General features: G+C 41.5%; 1 protein-coding gene and 1 long non-coding RNA gene across 2 annotated transcripts in view; one reads left to right on the forward strand and one right to left on the reverse strand.

The window, feature by feature from the left end:
• LOC112432719 (uncharacterized) overlaps window positions 1–17,406 on the forward strand; it is a 99,748-nt gene that overhangs the window by 44,262 nt on the left and 38,080 nt on the right. Inside the window, exons 2-5 of the mRNA XM_076881409.1 lie at window positions 11,274–11,461; window positions 14,774–14,922; window positions 15,059–15,309; window positions 15,947–15,988. Of these exons, the coding sequence (XP_076737524.1) occupies window positions 15,066–15,309; window positions 15,947–15,988 (286 nt within the window). The 5' untranslated portion in view covers window positions 11,274–11,461; window positions 14,774–14,922; window positions 15,059–15,065. The remainder of the gene's footprint in view (window positions 1–11,273; window positions 11,462–14,773; window positions 14,923–15,058; window positions 15,310–15,946; window positions 15,989–17,406) is intronic.
• LOC143415893 (uncharacterized) overlaps window positions 3,988–17,406 on the reverse strand; it is a 158,853-nt gene continuing 145,434 nt past the window's right edge. The window contains exons 2-3 of the long non-coding RNA XR_013096318.1: window positions 4,497–4,701; window positions 3,988–4,381 (exon numbers count right to left, since the gene is read on the reverse strand). This is a non-coding gene — a long non-coding RNA (uncharacterized LOC143415893). The remainder of the gene's footprint in view (window positions 4,382–4,496; window positions 4,702–17,406) is intronic.

The following is a 17,406-nucleotide window of genomic DNA, read 5'->3' on the forward strand; positions in this document are numbered from 1 at the left end:
ACATTTTAATGTCCCTCAGATTTTTCTCCCAGATGAATAAATATAAAAATGACACAAACTGACTGCAGCTACTTTTTGTCCTTTCTGTCAAAAACCTTCATGTGACTCATGAGAGACACGTTTCAGCTGTTTGTGACAGATCAGAGGCCAACAAGTCATTTATAACACTTTCCATCATTGTTTAAAGTTCTCAGTGTTTCTGTGTTGCTGCGTATAGGATCTCCCAGCATCATCACTGTGCTGTCCAATCATTGTGTGCGAGGTTACCCTTATAGTGCGATGTGTGTTTGCACAAAGAGAAGCATGTGTGTCAAATATAAATAAGCACAGAACAGAAACAGCTGCTCGTTTCTTCTGTTTAGAGTCAAGTTAGTGTTTTGTGTCTTTGTTTGAGGCCTGATGTCGAGCAGAGGTGTGTGTAACTGCACTGCTCTGTTATATGTGTGAAGTGTGTGCTTCTCTTCAGCATCATCTTTGTCACTGCTGATTCCTTTGTGTCATCATGTGTTGAGAAGAGAGAACAGTTATAACGGAGGAGCAAAAGGAAGCCCTGAAATCTGCATCAACAAGGAAGTGTTGGCTCACCAGTGATCCCAGCAGAGCCACTGGTTTGGCTCCAGTTGTTCTAGATTCAATGATGTTGTTGCTACAGATACATGTCAGCATCTTTATTGAATTTAATATGAAGCAGAAATGGTGTCATTAGGAGAAGAAGAGGAGAACAAGTCCGGCGAGGAGGCAGCAGCTCTTAAAGATGAAACAGCAGCTCAGCCCTGAGCTCAGAGAGCTGCACATGAAAAAGCTCCTCAAGCAGATCCTGTCAGAGGTTTGTCATCAACAGGAGGAACTGTTCACATCATAGGATGAAGATGCTGTCAGCTGGATGAAGAAGGTTATTTAATGCAAACGTTCACACTGAAGTCAAATTGTTGTCGTGTTGAACAGATTCATGTACTGATCGTCTCCAGAATGTTAGAAGAGCTTCAATGAATCATTAGAAACAACTTACAGCTGCACAGCTGTGTCAAACACATCTGTGTGTCATTGTGGGATTGTTGTGTTTCTACATGTGACACACGTCTAAAACATGCACACAATCTGAACACAAACAGGGACTCATGTGTTCCCACAGCCAGATGCTGAGAGCCATTTCCTTGTAGTCCTGTGTCTACATACATGAACCATTAGATGTTATTGGAATGATTGTCAGCTCTGATAGTTTCATGTGTGTTTAGCTGGACGCTGTTTGATCCTCGACATGTTTAAAGGTGTCCAGTCCTGAGACACTGGGGCTGGAAACAGCTGTGATGTCATTGGACTGTCACACAGACAGAAGTGCATGAAGTGAGCAGCCAAGGAGCCGCTGATGTTTTGGATTCAACAGCATTTGAAAGGTCGACACAGACACGTTTGCACACAGAAAGCTGAATCTGTCATATGCCACAGTGAACTCACTGTTCAGTGTTTTTCAGGAAGCTTCTTAACTGCCTCTGCTGCCAAACAAGCAGCTGATGTCCTTGAGAAGAAGCTGAAGAAGTCTTCAACAACAAATACAGGAAGTGGACTTTCAAATACTAGATTCACTTTAGACTCACAGAGAAATGACTCAACCAGCTGTGTTTGACTATATGAAAGGTCAGTGTGTGTCTGCACACAGACTGTTGTGTTGGACTGTTATTCAGTTGTCTGCTGAATGTTTTCAAATGTCTGCATCTCAGCTGTGATGAGGCTGGGGGTCATGGGAGGCCACCGTAGCAGCCTCTTCAACATCATGACATCATCATAAATGCTGCTGGACTGTCTGATGGGCTGACGGTGAAAAAGCCGTCGGGAAGGAAACAGAAGACGTTTCAGAGGCTGCAGCAGATTTCTTTGATTCGGGGCCTTTTTCAGCTTTATTGGACAGAGCAGTGAAGATAAGTGACAGCAAAGCAGAGAGAAAAGGGGCGTGGCCCGGGTCAAAGCCAGGCCAGCTGCTCTCCACCTCGTGGTCACCTGCTCATCCTAGTGAGCTCCACCAGCAGCCCTTTCACACACTTTACACTGTCAAACACTGTGTGTGGACCTCAGCTAACAACAGGCTACATTTAAGTCTGGACTACATGCTTTTATATTGTTTTTATTCCATCAGCAGCTCAACATCATGAGCAGCTTTGACATAAAGACATCAAACTCAAGCTGACTTTAAACTACTTTTAATACAGGGGCTCAAAAACAACAACATCTTTATTATATATCAGGACACAAAGTCATTTCATCTCAAAGGGAAACAGCTTTATTTGGAATAACCAGCACTATCAACTGGTTTGGGATCTCCACCAGTTTCATGTCTTTGCAGCTTCTCCAACAAAGTTCCTGTAAAATCAGCATGTTTGTCTTTATTGGTTTGATAGTGATTGATTATTCAGTCCCAATCTGCTGTCATCTAAAGAACAAAATGATGTTTCTATGAGTCACAAAGCTCCAGATGTTGTCGGCTTCACAAAGAAAACAAAGAACTTAAACACAAAGTGTTTGGAGCCAAAATGTTCCCAAGCTGCTCTTTTTGAAATGGCAGAGGTACAGTGGTGTCTAACAGCACACTGTGGAAGGCAAACATGTTATTGTTGGATGAAACTTCATGAATCCTTTGTAGATTTGAGCTGTTGGAGCCTTTCTTTTCTCTTCAGGTGTACAGATGCTGAGGAGGCAGGTGGAGCAGGTGGAGCTGTTGTGATGCTGGCAGAGGGTGTGTCTTAGTAACTCTGTGAGGCAGAACTGGATCCAACATTGTGGATGTGTTGATGTTGGAGCCATTAAGAGTCTCTGGCCACACTGTAGGATTTCCCTTTGATCCACTGTGGGGGCATTTTGGAGTCTGTCAGTGAAACTCTTCATGTTTGTGTTTGACTCCAGTTTATAGAAACAGAGAAATGTGTCATGCTTTTGTTCGGCCTCCACAAATACACACATTTGTTCATTGGTTGGACTTTTTGGAAGGAGACACATTGAAAACCATGTTAATAAGATCTTGTTGTTTCCTGTGGATCCGACACAGAGAGTGGACTTCAGACAGAAAGCGTGGAAGAGATTTTAGAGGCCGTGTGTGGCAACAGGAAGTTTCTGTGTGTTTGCTGATCTTACATGTGGAAAACAACACGTGATGTTTGTGAAGTTCTACAATGATCATTGTTCTCACAGCATTTTGAGTGGGAACAGTTCAAACTGGGAGTAGTGGGAGTTATTTACTGATTGAAACAAGCTGAATGTTTCTGTGACGATGAAGATCAGCAGCTCAGCTGATCAATGAACTGACATCTATCAGTCGTTTCATGAGATGAAGTCATCAGCAGACATTTGTTCTGACTGTGTGATGAATGTCAGAAGGTCAGGGCTCTGCTTTAGTCACTGCTTGATGATCATTGGCTCATTGTTGAATCCAGGGCCCAGTCTGACCTCTGACCTTTGCTGCAGGTCTTCTGTGTTATCTCCACTTTCATGTCTGATCTTCTGCTGTATCGTCCAAAATAAACATCTGGATCATTTCCAACACTTCAGCAGATCTTTAGTTTGGGCAGTGCAGCACAGAATAACACATATTGTACTATACTGCCCACTTCCTGATCTTATTGGATCTGTGTGTGAGGTTGGTGAAGGAAACACATGTTTACTGAGTGAGTCGCTGCCATTAGGAACTAGTTTTTATATCACAGCCTGGAAATCACACAGGACCATTTCTGCAAGTGAAAAGTCGTCATTGGAGGAAAATGATTGTGTAGTTTGTGCGACTGAAGAATTGTCCCAACTACATGTGCTGCTGACCCTTGACCTTTCCTTTAGGTGCACAGAGGAGTCTGTGGGAACATCCAGAACTGAGGCATCTTGTGTACAAACGTGTTCAGACCAGATGTCAAATGATGTCAGATGTCATCCGTGAATGGATGCAACTGTGGATCGTTCCAATAAAATGAGGCAGTTTTGTAAGTACAAGCCCACTACAACCCATCATCAACATTTTAAATTACATTATACATCTTCACTGATATAAAGCACCACTATTTTAACCTGATTCACTTTTTCCACCCTAACAGTTCATTCCTCAAATCAAACAAGATATTTGACCCTAAAAAAATGCATCAACAAATAATTTTGTAATAAAATATTTATTCTTCAACTTTTACAAGTGAAATCAAACAAGTGTGTTTAAGAGTGAAACCAGAGTGGAAGCTGCTCATATAGAGTCCAACCCAGGCTAAAGTAAGCTGAGTAGAGCAGCACCATCAAAGTGTCGGCTCTCTGAACACGGTGCAAGATCGCCATCTGCAGGACAAAACTAGTTTTTCTCGCCCTCCTCGTCAACATCAAGATGATGTCATCGTACAGCAACTGATTCCCTGTCCGTCTGGAACAAAGCATTTACATTAAAAAAGACATTTACAGAAAATACAAACACCAACAACACATCTCATCATCACATGATATTTTATTATTTATTATATTATATATTTTTATTGTACCATCAACATCAACAAACACCAGCATATTTTCTTTGAGATTGAGTAGAGTGGACCTTTCCCTTGGTTCGCTTCCTGCTCGCAGCATCAGCTGACCTCTGACTTCCTGGTTAAGGTCTCTCAGCGTTGACTGGAATATCAAATCGGACTCACACCATGTTCTTGTAATGTGGTCATGTCTGTCCGCTGTTTGAAGAGCATCTCTGGCCTAAACACAATAGGAAGAACAACAACACGGCTAAAAAAACAACAACACATTTCCATATTAGATGAAGGGCACCGTAACTGGAAATGGTAACATTCATCTGATGCTGCTTTGGATTTATCTTCTGTTTTAGATCAACTTTGATCACTTCGAGCCATCTTAAGTCCGTTTGTTCTTCTCACTAACATCTCGTATGATTTCAGATCCCTGCTGTTCCCCAGCTGCCCTGTAGGTTTGTGCTTTGACCTCCAGAGGGCGACAAATCAGCACAGACAGAGAGCTCCATTCAAACTTTGCTGCCATCAGGAATAATTCTTCAAATATAATCATCAGTGTTTGAGCAGTTATGATATCAGGGACAATCTAGACATGTGTGACAATACTGAACATGTCACATGACACACCTCAAACATCATGTGATCCACTCTCAGTCTGCACTTTCATTCATGACTTCAACAGGTTGAAATGAGCTTTGAAGAAACATTCAGTGAAATAAATCTTTCATGGATTCATGTGAGCAGCAGATGAACTTTACAAAGAATCAGTGGATTTATCTTCTGTTTTAGATCAACTTTGATCACTTCGAGCCATCTTAAGTCCGTTTGTTCTTCTCACTCACTAACGTCTCGTATGATTTCAGATCCCTGCTGTTCCCCAGCTGCCCTGTAGGTGGCCTCAGTGTGTCTCACACCATTTACAGATGATTACAGGTCGTTTACAGTTCAAACAGGTCCAACATAAGAAATATGCAGAAAATATCCTGCTATAACAGTTTGGGTCAAAGTGCAGATGTTCCAGATGTTCTGAGTCTGTCTGTGTTTCATGTTAACATGTAGATGTTGGACCAAAGTGAAGCTTTTTGATGTGACAGCAGGAATGTGAAGTGTAACTCTGAGCTGTAGGAAATGAAACTAAACGGACTTTTTCTCCTTTATTTATAGGAAAGTGTAGGAGAGCAACAGATGAACAAGCGTTACTGTAACAGGAAACATCAGAGGACCTTTATGTTCATCATCATCACTGTTTCCTTGTTCTGTCACAAACACACAACACTTCCTGCTCTCTCTCTGATGGATCTGATTGGCTGTTTCATTCACAGGAGGTCAGGGCGTCACACAAACAGCTTTAACTGCACAACGACACACTTTAAATCATCTGCAGACAAACCTGTGTGTTTGATTTATGAAGAAATAATAAAGACGTGTGTACAGCTGTCCATGAAGCAGCTTCTCACACAAACTCTGACACTTCAGCCACTTTAATTCCTGCAAAGCTGCGTAATAAAGAGCTGTGACTGCTATGAGCTGCTGATGATGACTGCATGAAGCTCTCAGCTGAAGCTTCTTTCATTTATTTTAATGTTAATGTCGCCTTTTTAAGCCTGTGTGAGGATTTTAATGACACACATTAAAGGAGCTTCTTTGATTAGAACCAAATTCATGTTGATTTTCAGCCTGAAATGATAAAAACTTTAATAATTCTGTTTATAATCATCAACCTGGAGACTAATGAAAAGTATAATAGTGAAAAAAAGCCTTTATTATTTGAGTAATGCCTGAATCTGCTCAGAGACGGAGACAACACAGAGGTGTTGATGACAGTTTGACATTAACTGAATTAAAAACAAAGTGCTCTTATTGTGAAAATCTGCCTCCTACTTCTTTAAATCATTTTTATGTATTTTTTAACCTCACAGTGAAACATTGAGGCATTAATCTGACACAGTTTGATCAGCAGCTGTGTTTTCACTGACGTTTCACTTTGATTTGTTCAGACTGAGCAGAGAGGATCGGTTCTCTGTGTGCGCACTGCTGAGAAACACAAGCTCATTTCTGCTGTTTCATGAAAAGTGTTATGGAGGAACAAGAAGTTCAGCCTCTAAACTCTCAGCGTGAGGACTGAGTGAAGAGTTTCAGAGCAGAGAGTTTTGGCTCACAGCTTTTAGCGTCTACACAAAGAGACGATTACGCACTTGATCTGAGAACATCTCCACCTCCTACAAACAAACTCTCCTACGAGCAGCTGTCACAACCACAACAGGCAGAAGACTGGATTTCTTCAGGTCAGATTTACTGCAGTTTGCATAAATTGTGTGTCACAGACTTTGTAGTTCACATTTGTGTGACTCGTTTAAATCTTCTCCTCCTGAAAGTGAAACTCTTACAAACACATCAGGCCACAACCTGCTGCAGGTTAATGATTGATCTGAAGGCAGCTGACCTTTGAGCAGGAACTTGTGAGTCTTTTATTGTGTTTAATGCTCACAGTGCTGAAGCCTGCAGACACACCCACATCATATTATTTGTTCTCAGGGTTGTTCGGCGTGGTGGAGTGGGAACAGAAACTTTCTGAAGGTTAATTATTGATCAAACTAAAGTCATATTAAGGAGCTACTGGCACGGAGTCAGAGCAGAGCTCAGAAATCTGAAATATATCAAAGTATATTAAAGTTAGAGTTTAGAGAACACTGTTTGGTTAGCTGCCTCAAAGGCAGATGACTCTCAATATCACAAGATCAGGTGAGATTTCAGACCAAAGGAAAATCACTGGGATTATCTGTGAAGGGGCAGAAAAGCATAGACCTCGTCTACCTTATAGACATTTTGAAAAGGTAAGAGTGAATCTGTCTTCATTCATCTACCTGGAAACATAAAACCAAAAAACAAACCAATACAACAAAATCACTCCCAGTAGGGGTGGGCGATATAAACGATATACGATAGAATCGATTAAACTTGGTCAACGATAGAGATTTTGGCCCTTTCTCAATATGCGTACTTGTGCGTACTTGCGTTCTCGTCTACTCGGGATACGTCATCAGTCGGAGACCAAGTACTGTTCCAATTCGAAGTACGCATCAAGCCGAGTTCTCGCTCCGCCCTTTTTATCGAGCATGCATCGGTGGTGACTTGTGTGGACTTTGTACAGCTAAATATCCCAGAATGCATTTCGTCCAAAACTCAAACGTGGCAATGGTGGACGAGCGGGGCTGAAAACTTTTAAATATTACTCTTTCTGGGTCACAAAATAAACGTTTAAACTTCAAATATCTGCTCGATTTATCAAGATATCATTTATTTCCAAACACGCTCCGACGTTTTCGGAGACGTCTGTGACCCGCCAGCTCCATAGCAGACAGCGAGGTCGAGGATCATTAGAGCTGGCGAGAACAGCGCATCGTTTTCAACCCCCCCCCCCCCCCCCCCCCCCCCGCGGTCTTTTCGCTACTCAGGTTAAACAAACCCCAAACCCCAGCAGCTGTCTATTGTATTGAGTGTCCACTAAAATAAAAATAAAAGCATTGTAACATCTCACCTGCTTGTTTTTATTAAGGTATGTACACGTATGTACACGTACACTATTTTTATTAATAGAGATTTCACCACTGAGGTTAAACATGATATATAAGTCACTTAGATCACTTCTAAATGTTAATGTTTGGCTTATTTCAGTGTTTTATTTGTTCCTGAGTAAACCGGTTTGGCTGTGATTAAAGTTAAGCTTCATAACATATTACTCACAGTTAAATTAAGAGGGGACGGCAGTAAAAACTCTGGACCTGTGACATCATCAAGTATGCCGGTGTTCCAATTGTACAAATCGCGAGTCCGTGCTCGCGTTTCCGGCAAGTCCGTGCGGTCTCGGCAAATCCGGTCTCGCCGAAAACGCGAGTACATACTTGCGTACTTAGAATTGAGAAAGGGCCTCTGACTATATCGCTCTATCGCGATAGCGCATGTTGATGATGTCATCAAGCTGCGCCTTTTTTGGTCGAAAGCATCGCAGCGGCTACAACAATTATCATCTGCAATTATGGTGGGCGACAGTCATAGCAAAGAGATAAAGCACTTTTGAAACGCGGGGAAAGCCAAAAACTGCACTTCCTCCACTTCCGTAACATTGATTCATTAATGTTGAATTCTCTCGCAGCTGCTCTATTCCCATGTTGTTGCAGTATATTAATCAGAATCAGAATCAGAATCAGAATACTTTATTGATCCCTGGGGGAAATTATTTTTTGTTACAGTGCTCCATTTTAAACCAACATTAAGACAAGACAGACAATACGCTAACTAAGAATAGTACAATATATACATATATATACATACATACATACATAAGTCACTTATAAATAAATATTTGGAAAAGAAACATGTGTAGCTGTAGCAGCAAACAGTGTGTTAAGTGGATGCGTTGTACAGGGAGATGGCCACAGGCAGGAATGATTTCCTGTGTCGTTCAGTGGTGCTTTTCGGTAATCTCAGTCTCTCACTGAACGAGCTCCTGTGACTGACCAACATGTCATGGAGTGGGTGGGAGGTGTTATCCAACATTGTCTTTATCTTGGACAGCATCCGCCTCTCCGACACCACCTTGAGGGAGTCCAGCTCCATCCCCACAACATTGCTGGCCTTACGGATCAGTTTATTAAGTCTGTTGGCATCTGCGACCCTCAGCCTGCTCCCCCAGCATGCAACAGCATAGAGGATCGCACTGGCCACCACAGACTCATAGAAAATCCTCAGCATTTTCTGACAGATGTTGAAGGACCTCAGTCGCCTCAAAAAATAGAGACGACTCTGGCCCTTCCTGTAAAGTGCTGTGGTGTTTTTAGCCCAGTCCAGTTTATTGTCAATGTGTACTCCAAGGTATTTATAGTCCTCCACAATGTCAACACTGACCCCCTGGATTGAAACAGGGGTCAAGTGTTTCCTGGTCTTCCTGAAGTCCACGATCAGTTCCTTGGTCTTTGCCACGTTGAGCTGCAGATGATTCTGCTCACACCACGTGACAAAGGAGTCGACCACAGCCCGGTACTCTGTCTCATCATCCCTGCTGATGCATCCAACCACCGCAGAGTCATCAGAAAACTTCTGAAGATGGCAGGTCTCTGTGCAGTGGCTGAAGTCTGTGGTGTAGAGGGTGAAGAGGAAGGGGGAGAGGACAGTCCCCTGTGGTGCCCCTGTGTTGCTAATCACCTTGTCAGACACACACTGTGGGAGACGTACATATTGTGGTCTTCCTGTCAGGTAATCAACAATCCAGGACACCAGAGAAGCATCCACCTGCATCGCTGCTAACTTATCACCCAGGAGGGTCGGCCTGATGGTGTTGAAAGCACTGGAAAAGTCAAAAAACATGACCCTCACAGTGCTCGCCGGCTGGTCCAGATGGGTGTAGACACGATTGAGCAGGTAGATGATGGCGTCCTCAGTTCCGAGACGAATAATAACTAACCTCGTATTGTGGATGGATGATTTCAGTTGTTCTCCTGACTGAAGTTTGGCCCGTGTACAGCATCCTGCTATGCGATTGCATTTGTCCCTGACCACCAGAATCCCTCACGTTAACTTTTATCCAGTGGAAAAAAAGTTGGCGTTCATCCTCCAGCTTCACTGTGCTAATGTTATGCTAACATAGCTGTGTCGCTAGCAATCACGTAGCACAACATTATATACCAGGTAGTCCAACTTCAGTAACCCTGCAAACGCCACTGCTGTTTAGTTTTCTGTCTTCATTTATGGTGGAAGTGATAGCAGAGCTGTACGTTTGAATTAGTTTCAAAAATCTCAGTCAGAACATGGTATGAAATGTTTAGGTGTAAACTAGCGCGCTAACTTCCTGTTAACTTCTAACTCCGTTAAATTTAATAAATTCTGTTTTCATGGATGTTAAACTTAATTGTTACACCTGGTAAAGCAGCAACACTGATGATTTTATTAAAGATGAAAGAATTTAGACCGTTTTTAACTCTTAGTGTTCGTTTGACTTTGGGACCTGAAGCGGACAGAGTTTTAGACCCAGATTACTCTGCGAAGCTCCTCACCACGGCAGCCGTAATGCTCTGACAATCCATCAAGCAATGCGGCTTCGTAGCTTAACAAAGTTCTACTAAAACATTTTTTAACAGATTTCTGCACGCCCAAATCGGTTCGAGGTCACGAAGCACAACCAGAATTCATACATAAGGCACACTCTTGATTTTTGAGAAAATTAAAGGATTGTAAGTCTGCCTTATAGTGTGGAAAATACGTTATACAGAAGAAAAGAATATATCGCGATATATATCGTTACCGCACATGCTTCAAATTATACCGCGATATGGATTTTAGGCCATATTGCCCAGCCCTAACTCCCAATTTATTTACAACATTTGAAACATACAGTGTAGCTCCGTCAAAACACTCCAAGGCCAAGTGAAAGTGCTGAGAGGGAAAAGATCATGATTAATGATTTATTTAAACTCATAACTGGGTGCAGCAGCTGAGCTTTGACCTGTGAGCTGCAGCTTAAGCTTCTTTTATGGTTCAGTGTTTAATGTGTAAACTGTTTATCACTGCAGAGACGCCTACAGGCTATCTACTGTTCAAAAGTGAATTGTTATATACAGTGTGGCAGCTGACCTTTGACCTGTGAGCTTCAGCCTCTTTGCTGAGTGTTTAATGCTCATCTATTGAAGCCTGCAGACACACCCACACACCATCTGATTCGTTCTCAGGGTTGTTTTCTGTGTGTTGGAGTTGGAGCAGAAACCTGCTGCAGGTTAATTATTGATCAAATTAATATCACAAAAGGTGCAGCAGCTGACCTTTGACCTGTGAGCTTCAGCCTCTTTGCTGGTGTGAAGTGTTTAATGTGACGCAGTCTGCAGACACAGACGACTGCTGACAGAGAAGAAGCAGAGGATTTTCTCTGTTTCTACACAGACCTGGTCCAGGCAGCAGAGAGCTGCAGAGTGAAGACGTTCATTGGAAGAAGCTGAGTAAGTTCAACGTCCTCTTTGAATCCTGGATCAGGAAGTGAATATTTGGTGTTTAAACAAGGTTTCTGTCTTTGACTCAGTCTGCTGTCACTTTTTAGAGAGAAAAGGAGATTTTAGATTAACTGGTGTTCCTGCTGCTCCAGCATTAAAGGACAGTATAGGTGACTGCGCTGATGCCTGTTTATAATTTCACCGAAGCTAATAAACTGTTGGCTAAATTTTCTTGTTTTCAGATGTAAACAGAGGTGAGAGGAGCAGATAATAAGGATTAAATATTATGCTGAATAACTAAATTCTGCTAGTCTGTGACGTAACTCCCAGCAGCATCACCTCATTTCTTTGACCTTTAACATGAGTTAGCTTAGCTAGCAGAGCAGCTATCTCTGCTGTCTGTCATGTGACCGAGTCAAGTGTGTGTAGTAGACTTGTTAGCGTAATGATAAGGGTTTCAGATATTGAGGATGAGTTACAAAACAACACTGGTCCAGAAGAGTTTGGGTCAAACAATGATTTTAATGAACACACGCGTGGGGAGATGTACACTGCAAAACATCAGCCCAAAAATACACCAGCAGTTGTTTTTATAGCATCAGGGTTTATTATTTTATTAGTTTATTATTTATGACGCCCCCTCATGCGTCAAAGCAGATACATCACCTCTACATCACAAATGTTCTGTTCAACGACTTTTGAGATATTCAGAAAAGCACACTCTCTCCGTCTCCACGGCAGGTGCTTCCTGTTCATCTTCTTCGCTTATCTCTGGAACATCAGACGCACGTCCTACAACAAACTATCACTTATGCAGGCACAAAAATGCAGTTACAAGCAAAATATGTCTGAACTCTTACCTAGACCTAAGTTCACCTACTCTGTATGTGTGCGTGTGTGTGTGTCATGACCTCAACTGCACTCTATCTCACCTCTCACCTCACCAGCTCTCATGTGTGTAATAACCTAACTGAAAGTATACATGTAATATATTGAATAAATGTTTTAATCAAGAACCACTACTACAAGCTTAATAAAAAAGGATATAAACTAATAAAAGATAATAATGAATAACCTGGTTATTCAAATAGCCTCATCCAGACAGCTCCTCAAAATAACAACCAAAAAATGCACACTTTACAGAGGAAACAAAGACATTTTAGAAGTATACTTCCTGACTTATTCTGAGTCATCTGTTACCAAGCAAACTCAAACGCAGAAGGTTGCTGAATACAGTCAGGCCTGTTTCTAGATTATAAGCGTGTATGCAATCCTCCATAGCTCCAAGTCACTTTACTCAATAGATCGGCCGGACATCGCGCCGACCGAGGCTTGAAACCTCCAATTAATTGACTGAGCTCAACTCTTTAATAAGCACAAAATGCAAGGTGCATATAAAATGATTACAGTTGCTCCTGCAATGAAAGATTATTATATGATTATGATAACACCTGTAATACAGACTTTAATGTAATGTCAACAGCTTCAATAAATGCTTTAATGAAATGATGATTAATGGAATGATAAAGATGATGGTTATGAACAGTAGCAGCAAAATAATTTCTTTAATCCTACAGTAGCTAGCAGGCTAAAAGAGGCTAGCAAACTGTGTGAACACTTTGTAAGAGGTGAGCAGTAAAAAGAAGGATAAAGAGCTCCTCCAAATGCTAATAATGCAGTTAACCTGAATTTACTGCTTGTTACATTATATGTGATGTTCAGTCGAAAACAATTACTTAAATTAACATTATTATTATTATTATTATTATTATTATTATTATTAGTAGTAGTAGTATAATCAGTATTATTATTGGTTTATTATTCATAACATGGCTCCTTACTGTAGTGGTTTGAACAATTGATTTGTGGTTATTGTGTCCCTGCAAATTCAACAATGCACCTCAATGCAAAGCATCAAACAAATATTTTTATTATCAAGTCCTACTGGATGAATCACCGTAGCTCTGACAGTGAAGCACACTCATTTTTATTGGTAGTCACCTTGTAAGTGCAAGCTTTAAACTCTCATGGATGAGTAAAACTCATTAGAAACACTGGCGAGCAGTAAGTGAATAACAGGTCTGACAGCAGCAGCAGGGACGGTGCTGTCATAGTTTAACGTGGAGTCTGTTTGCACTCAAACAGTGAAGAGCGGAGAAAAGAACTTTAATGGTTCCGGGTCCTTTTGACCCAGCACTTTGCGTTTCTTGTGTTTTGTATTATGGTTTATGTTCTGGTTCATTTACAGTCTTCTTTATGCTGCTTTGAGTTTCTTATACTTCCTGTTTAGTTCCTTGATCATTAGATTTCCTCTGTGTCTCTGTGTGTGTCTGTGTTTGTGTTTGTGTCTGTGTGTGTCTGTGTGTGTCTGTGTTTGTGTGTGTTTGTGTGAGGCCTGATGCTCCTTTCTATATTTCCTCAGCCTGTCATGTCTCTCTTGTCTCCTCTTTCCCTCACTCGCTCTCGTCTGCCTTTCCTCCACTCCTCTGTCAAGCTCACGTGTCAGTGTTGTGTTCCTTTGTTTGCTGTTTTATTGTGAAAGTCTTGCATTCTTTGTTCAGTGTGTTTCATTTTTCCTGTGAAGGTTCTCAGTCATCCAGGTCATCATAGTTGAAGGAGCTTGGAAAGAAAAGCATCTGGACTTCTATAAGTTGCTTGAAGATGATTCGCCGTTATATTCGGGTTTCATGTCTCCACACGTCAAAAAAAGCGCCCCTCGACAGCCAAACCCATCTGTTCTCTGATGGGATTGTTACATTTGTGATTGACATGACATTGACCAATCAGATGAAAGGAAGAAAAATAGGGTCAAAATCCATACTTGTAACTTGCAGGGGTTTTTTTCTAAGTCCACACACAAATCTTTTTTACGCACACAAATCTTTTTTACAAGTACAAAATATTTATGACCACATTTTGAGCCCATAGAAGAAGGTTCTCATTAGCAGTGAATCAGTGTGTGTGCAGTTCTCTGCAAACAGCAGCAAGAATTAGTGTGAAGCTTTAACTCTGCTGATCCTCTTTGAATCCTGGATCAGCTGAAATGTTTAAAATGTTGTTCACACGTGTTGGACTGACTGAAGCTTCCAGTCACAGTGAATCAGTGTGTGTCAGTGAATGCATCGTGTGTGCTTCAGGCTCCATCTAGTGGACTGATAGCAGAGCAGCTGATGGCAGCTTCCTCTGCCTCACACTGCTGTCTGACTGCATCCAGCTGACACTGAGATGAAGCAGGAAAGAAGCAGCTGATATTTGGACAGCACACATGATGAAAGGAGGATTTCAGCTGATGTGCACATGAATGATTTGTTTCCTCTGCAGGTAGAAAGTGTGTGTGAGCTGATGTGAATTCTTTGGGTGAATTCTGAGCTTTTTGTGGATACGTGTCCATATTTGCATTAAAGACCTGAGAGCTGGAGGGTTAAACGGCAGTTCACCCCCTTTGTACTGGGGGCGCTGGAGCTCAAGAGGTAAAAGGAGACATTAGGGCTCAATAAAAGCTCTGAGAACAAAACCTGAACTCAAACTGCTCAAACTCTAAATATTCTAAATAAGTAAATACATTGGACATGTGATGAGATTCATGTTCTCTCTCATGTTTTACAGTTGAAAGATGGAAAAATCTGTTGAGGAGCAGTTGCTGAACAGGCTGGAAGATTTGGGAGAAGAGGAGCTGAAACTCTTCCACTGGTACCTGGAAAAAGGACCCGGAGGTGATTTCACAACCATCAAAAAGAGCCGACTGGAGAACGCAAGGAAGGATGGACGTCATGGAACAGTGGATCTTATGGTGGAGACATACACTACTCGCCATGTAATGGAGGTGGCAGAGTTGATTTTAAAGAAGATGAATGAAGGTCAGTCAGAGAAAAAAGACATGACTCAGTGCAGTATCAGGACAACACTGTCACAGTTTATGGATGGAAAACTGAGGCTGTTTTAGTCTGAACTTTCAATTGTGTGTCTGTTCTCTTCTAAATTTGTTTGAGTACAAATATTATATTTAGACATCTTGATGCATGCTCAATCATGCAGGTAAGTAAATCTCCAAAAGTTGTTTTTGTTTTTTTATCTGAATGTAGCGTTTTCAGTGGGAGAAACGTTTCATACATGTCACCATCTTACAATGCTGTGATTGCAGCCATTCCCCAACTCTCTGTGAATGGGACTCATGGTTATTGATCAGTGGTTGTTGATCAGTGGTCATGAGATTTTGCTTAATTACGATGAAGAAACTGACCTCCCAGCCCATTGTTCCTTCAGTGGGCTGGTTTCAGTCAATATCCAAATGTACAGTTTATAAGATTGAAACCTGCAGTCAGCTGAGACTGAAGAAGTCACTTGGGTGAGTGACGACACGTTTCTCCCAGAAAACACTACGTCCAGATGAACAGAATCAACTTTTGGAGATTATATTTAGAGTATTTTGAAGCCATGCAGGTCTTCATTGTTAAACAAACAGTTCCTTATTCATGGTGCACTTTACTCCAACAGGGAAACCCTCAGCCCAGGCATCTTCATCCTGTTTATCACAAGGTAATAATTCCTTAGTTTGTCTCAGGAGCCATTGGTAAGGTAGAAACACATGAAGCCTGCACTGACCAATAGGAACTCAGGTTGTTTCCATGTGGTATCTCTGTATCCTCAGCTCTGCAGTGTAACTAAGCTCTGAGCCCCAGTTAATGAACAGTTGCCCATAAGTATAACCGCAGTTACCTACCTACTATCTTTAATTATAATACACTTTAAAACAGCCATAGGTGACACAAAGTGCTGTACATTGATACTAAATAATAACAATACATGTGATATAAAAAACAATAAAAAAGGTCAAATAACTAAAACAGACCGAGTCTCACTGGGTCAAAAATAATAAAATGGGTTTTAAGATGTGTTTTTGAAGTGGACAGTGAAGGGGGCTCTCTAACATGTAACGGCAAGTTAGTCCATAACTTATGAACAATGATAGAGAAGGCTATCTGAGTGAGCTGGTCAGCTGACTGATGAGGTGTGTAGGCGTGAAGAAGGTAAGGCAGGGCAAGACTGTGAAAAATGTAAAACTAAACACAACAATTTTAAAATGAACTCTAAAATATACAGGCTGCCAGTGGAGCGAGGCTAAGACAGGGGTAACATGCTCTCTTTTATAGGTTCTTCATGCAGCAGTGTTTTGAACCAGCTGAGCATGCGAGAGTAATGACTGACTCCCACATAAAGTCAATCACAGTAGTCCAGATGGGATGAAATAAAAGTATGGATCACTGTTTCAAAGTGCTGCCTAGAAACCACATGTTGTATTGTGTGTGTGACAAATAAAATTGTTGAATTTGAAAGAAAACATTTCACTGCTGTCAGTTGCCTAAACTAAAAAACGCTATACTTTGAAAAACTAGACAACAATTATAATTTACTTTCCAGTTTAAAATCACTGTCCAAATTAAACCCAAGGTCGGTAATAATTAGGGGTGGGTTTTTATAATCGATTTATCGATTAAAATCGATTCTGGCTTGGATAACGTGAAATCGATTCATTAAAATCCTGAATCGATTTTTTAATATAAATTTATTTTGCCCGAAACGCCAGAATCTCAGGTTAAACCTCACAAAATTTCAACAACCACCAAACAGCTAAGACAGTAAATGAGAGCAGGAACACGGATTCTGCACAAAGACCTAAACACACAGTGCGACCCGCGGATCAGAATCAGTTACGGTGTGTTCACACCGAACGCGATGGACGCGAATAAAACGCCCCAAACGCCCCTAACTTGACGCGTGCACATTCGCGTCTCAACGCGTGTCCAAGAAAAATCCATCGCGCTCCAAAATATCATATTTTGACGCGCGTGAACCGGAAATGTGGGAGGAATGTGGGAGGAAGTTGTGCAAGATGGCAGCTGTCGAGCTAGCGCTTGAAGAGAGAGTCTCCCTTCTCTATGTACTGTGGAGAGCAG

The sequence above is a fragment of the Maylandia zebra genome, unplaced genomic scaffold (assembly GCF_041146795.1).
Source record: "Maylandia zebra isolate NMK-2024a unplaced genomic scaffold, Mzebra_GT3a scaffold11, whole genome shotgun sequence".
Lineage (NCBI taxonomy): Eukaryota > Metazoa > Chordata > Actinopteri > Cichliformes > Cichlidae > Maylandia > Maylandia zebra.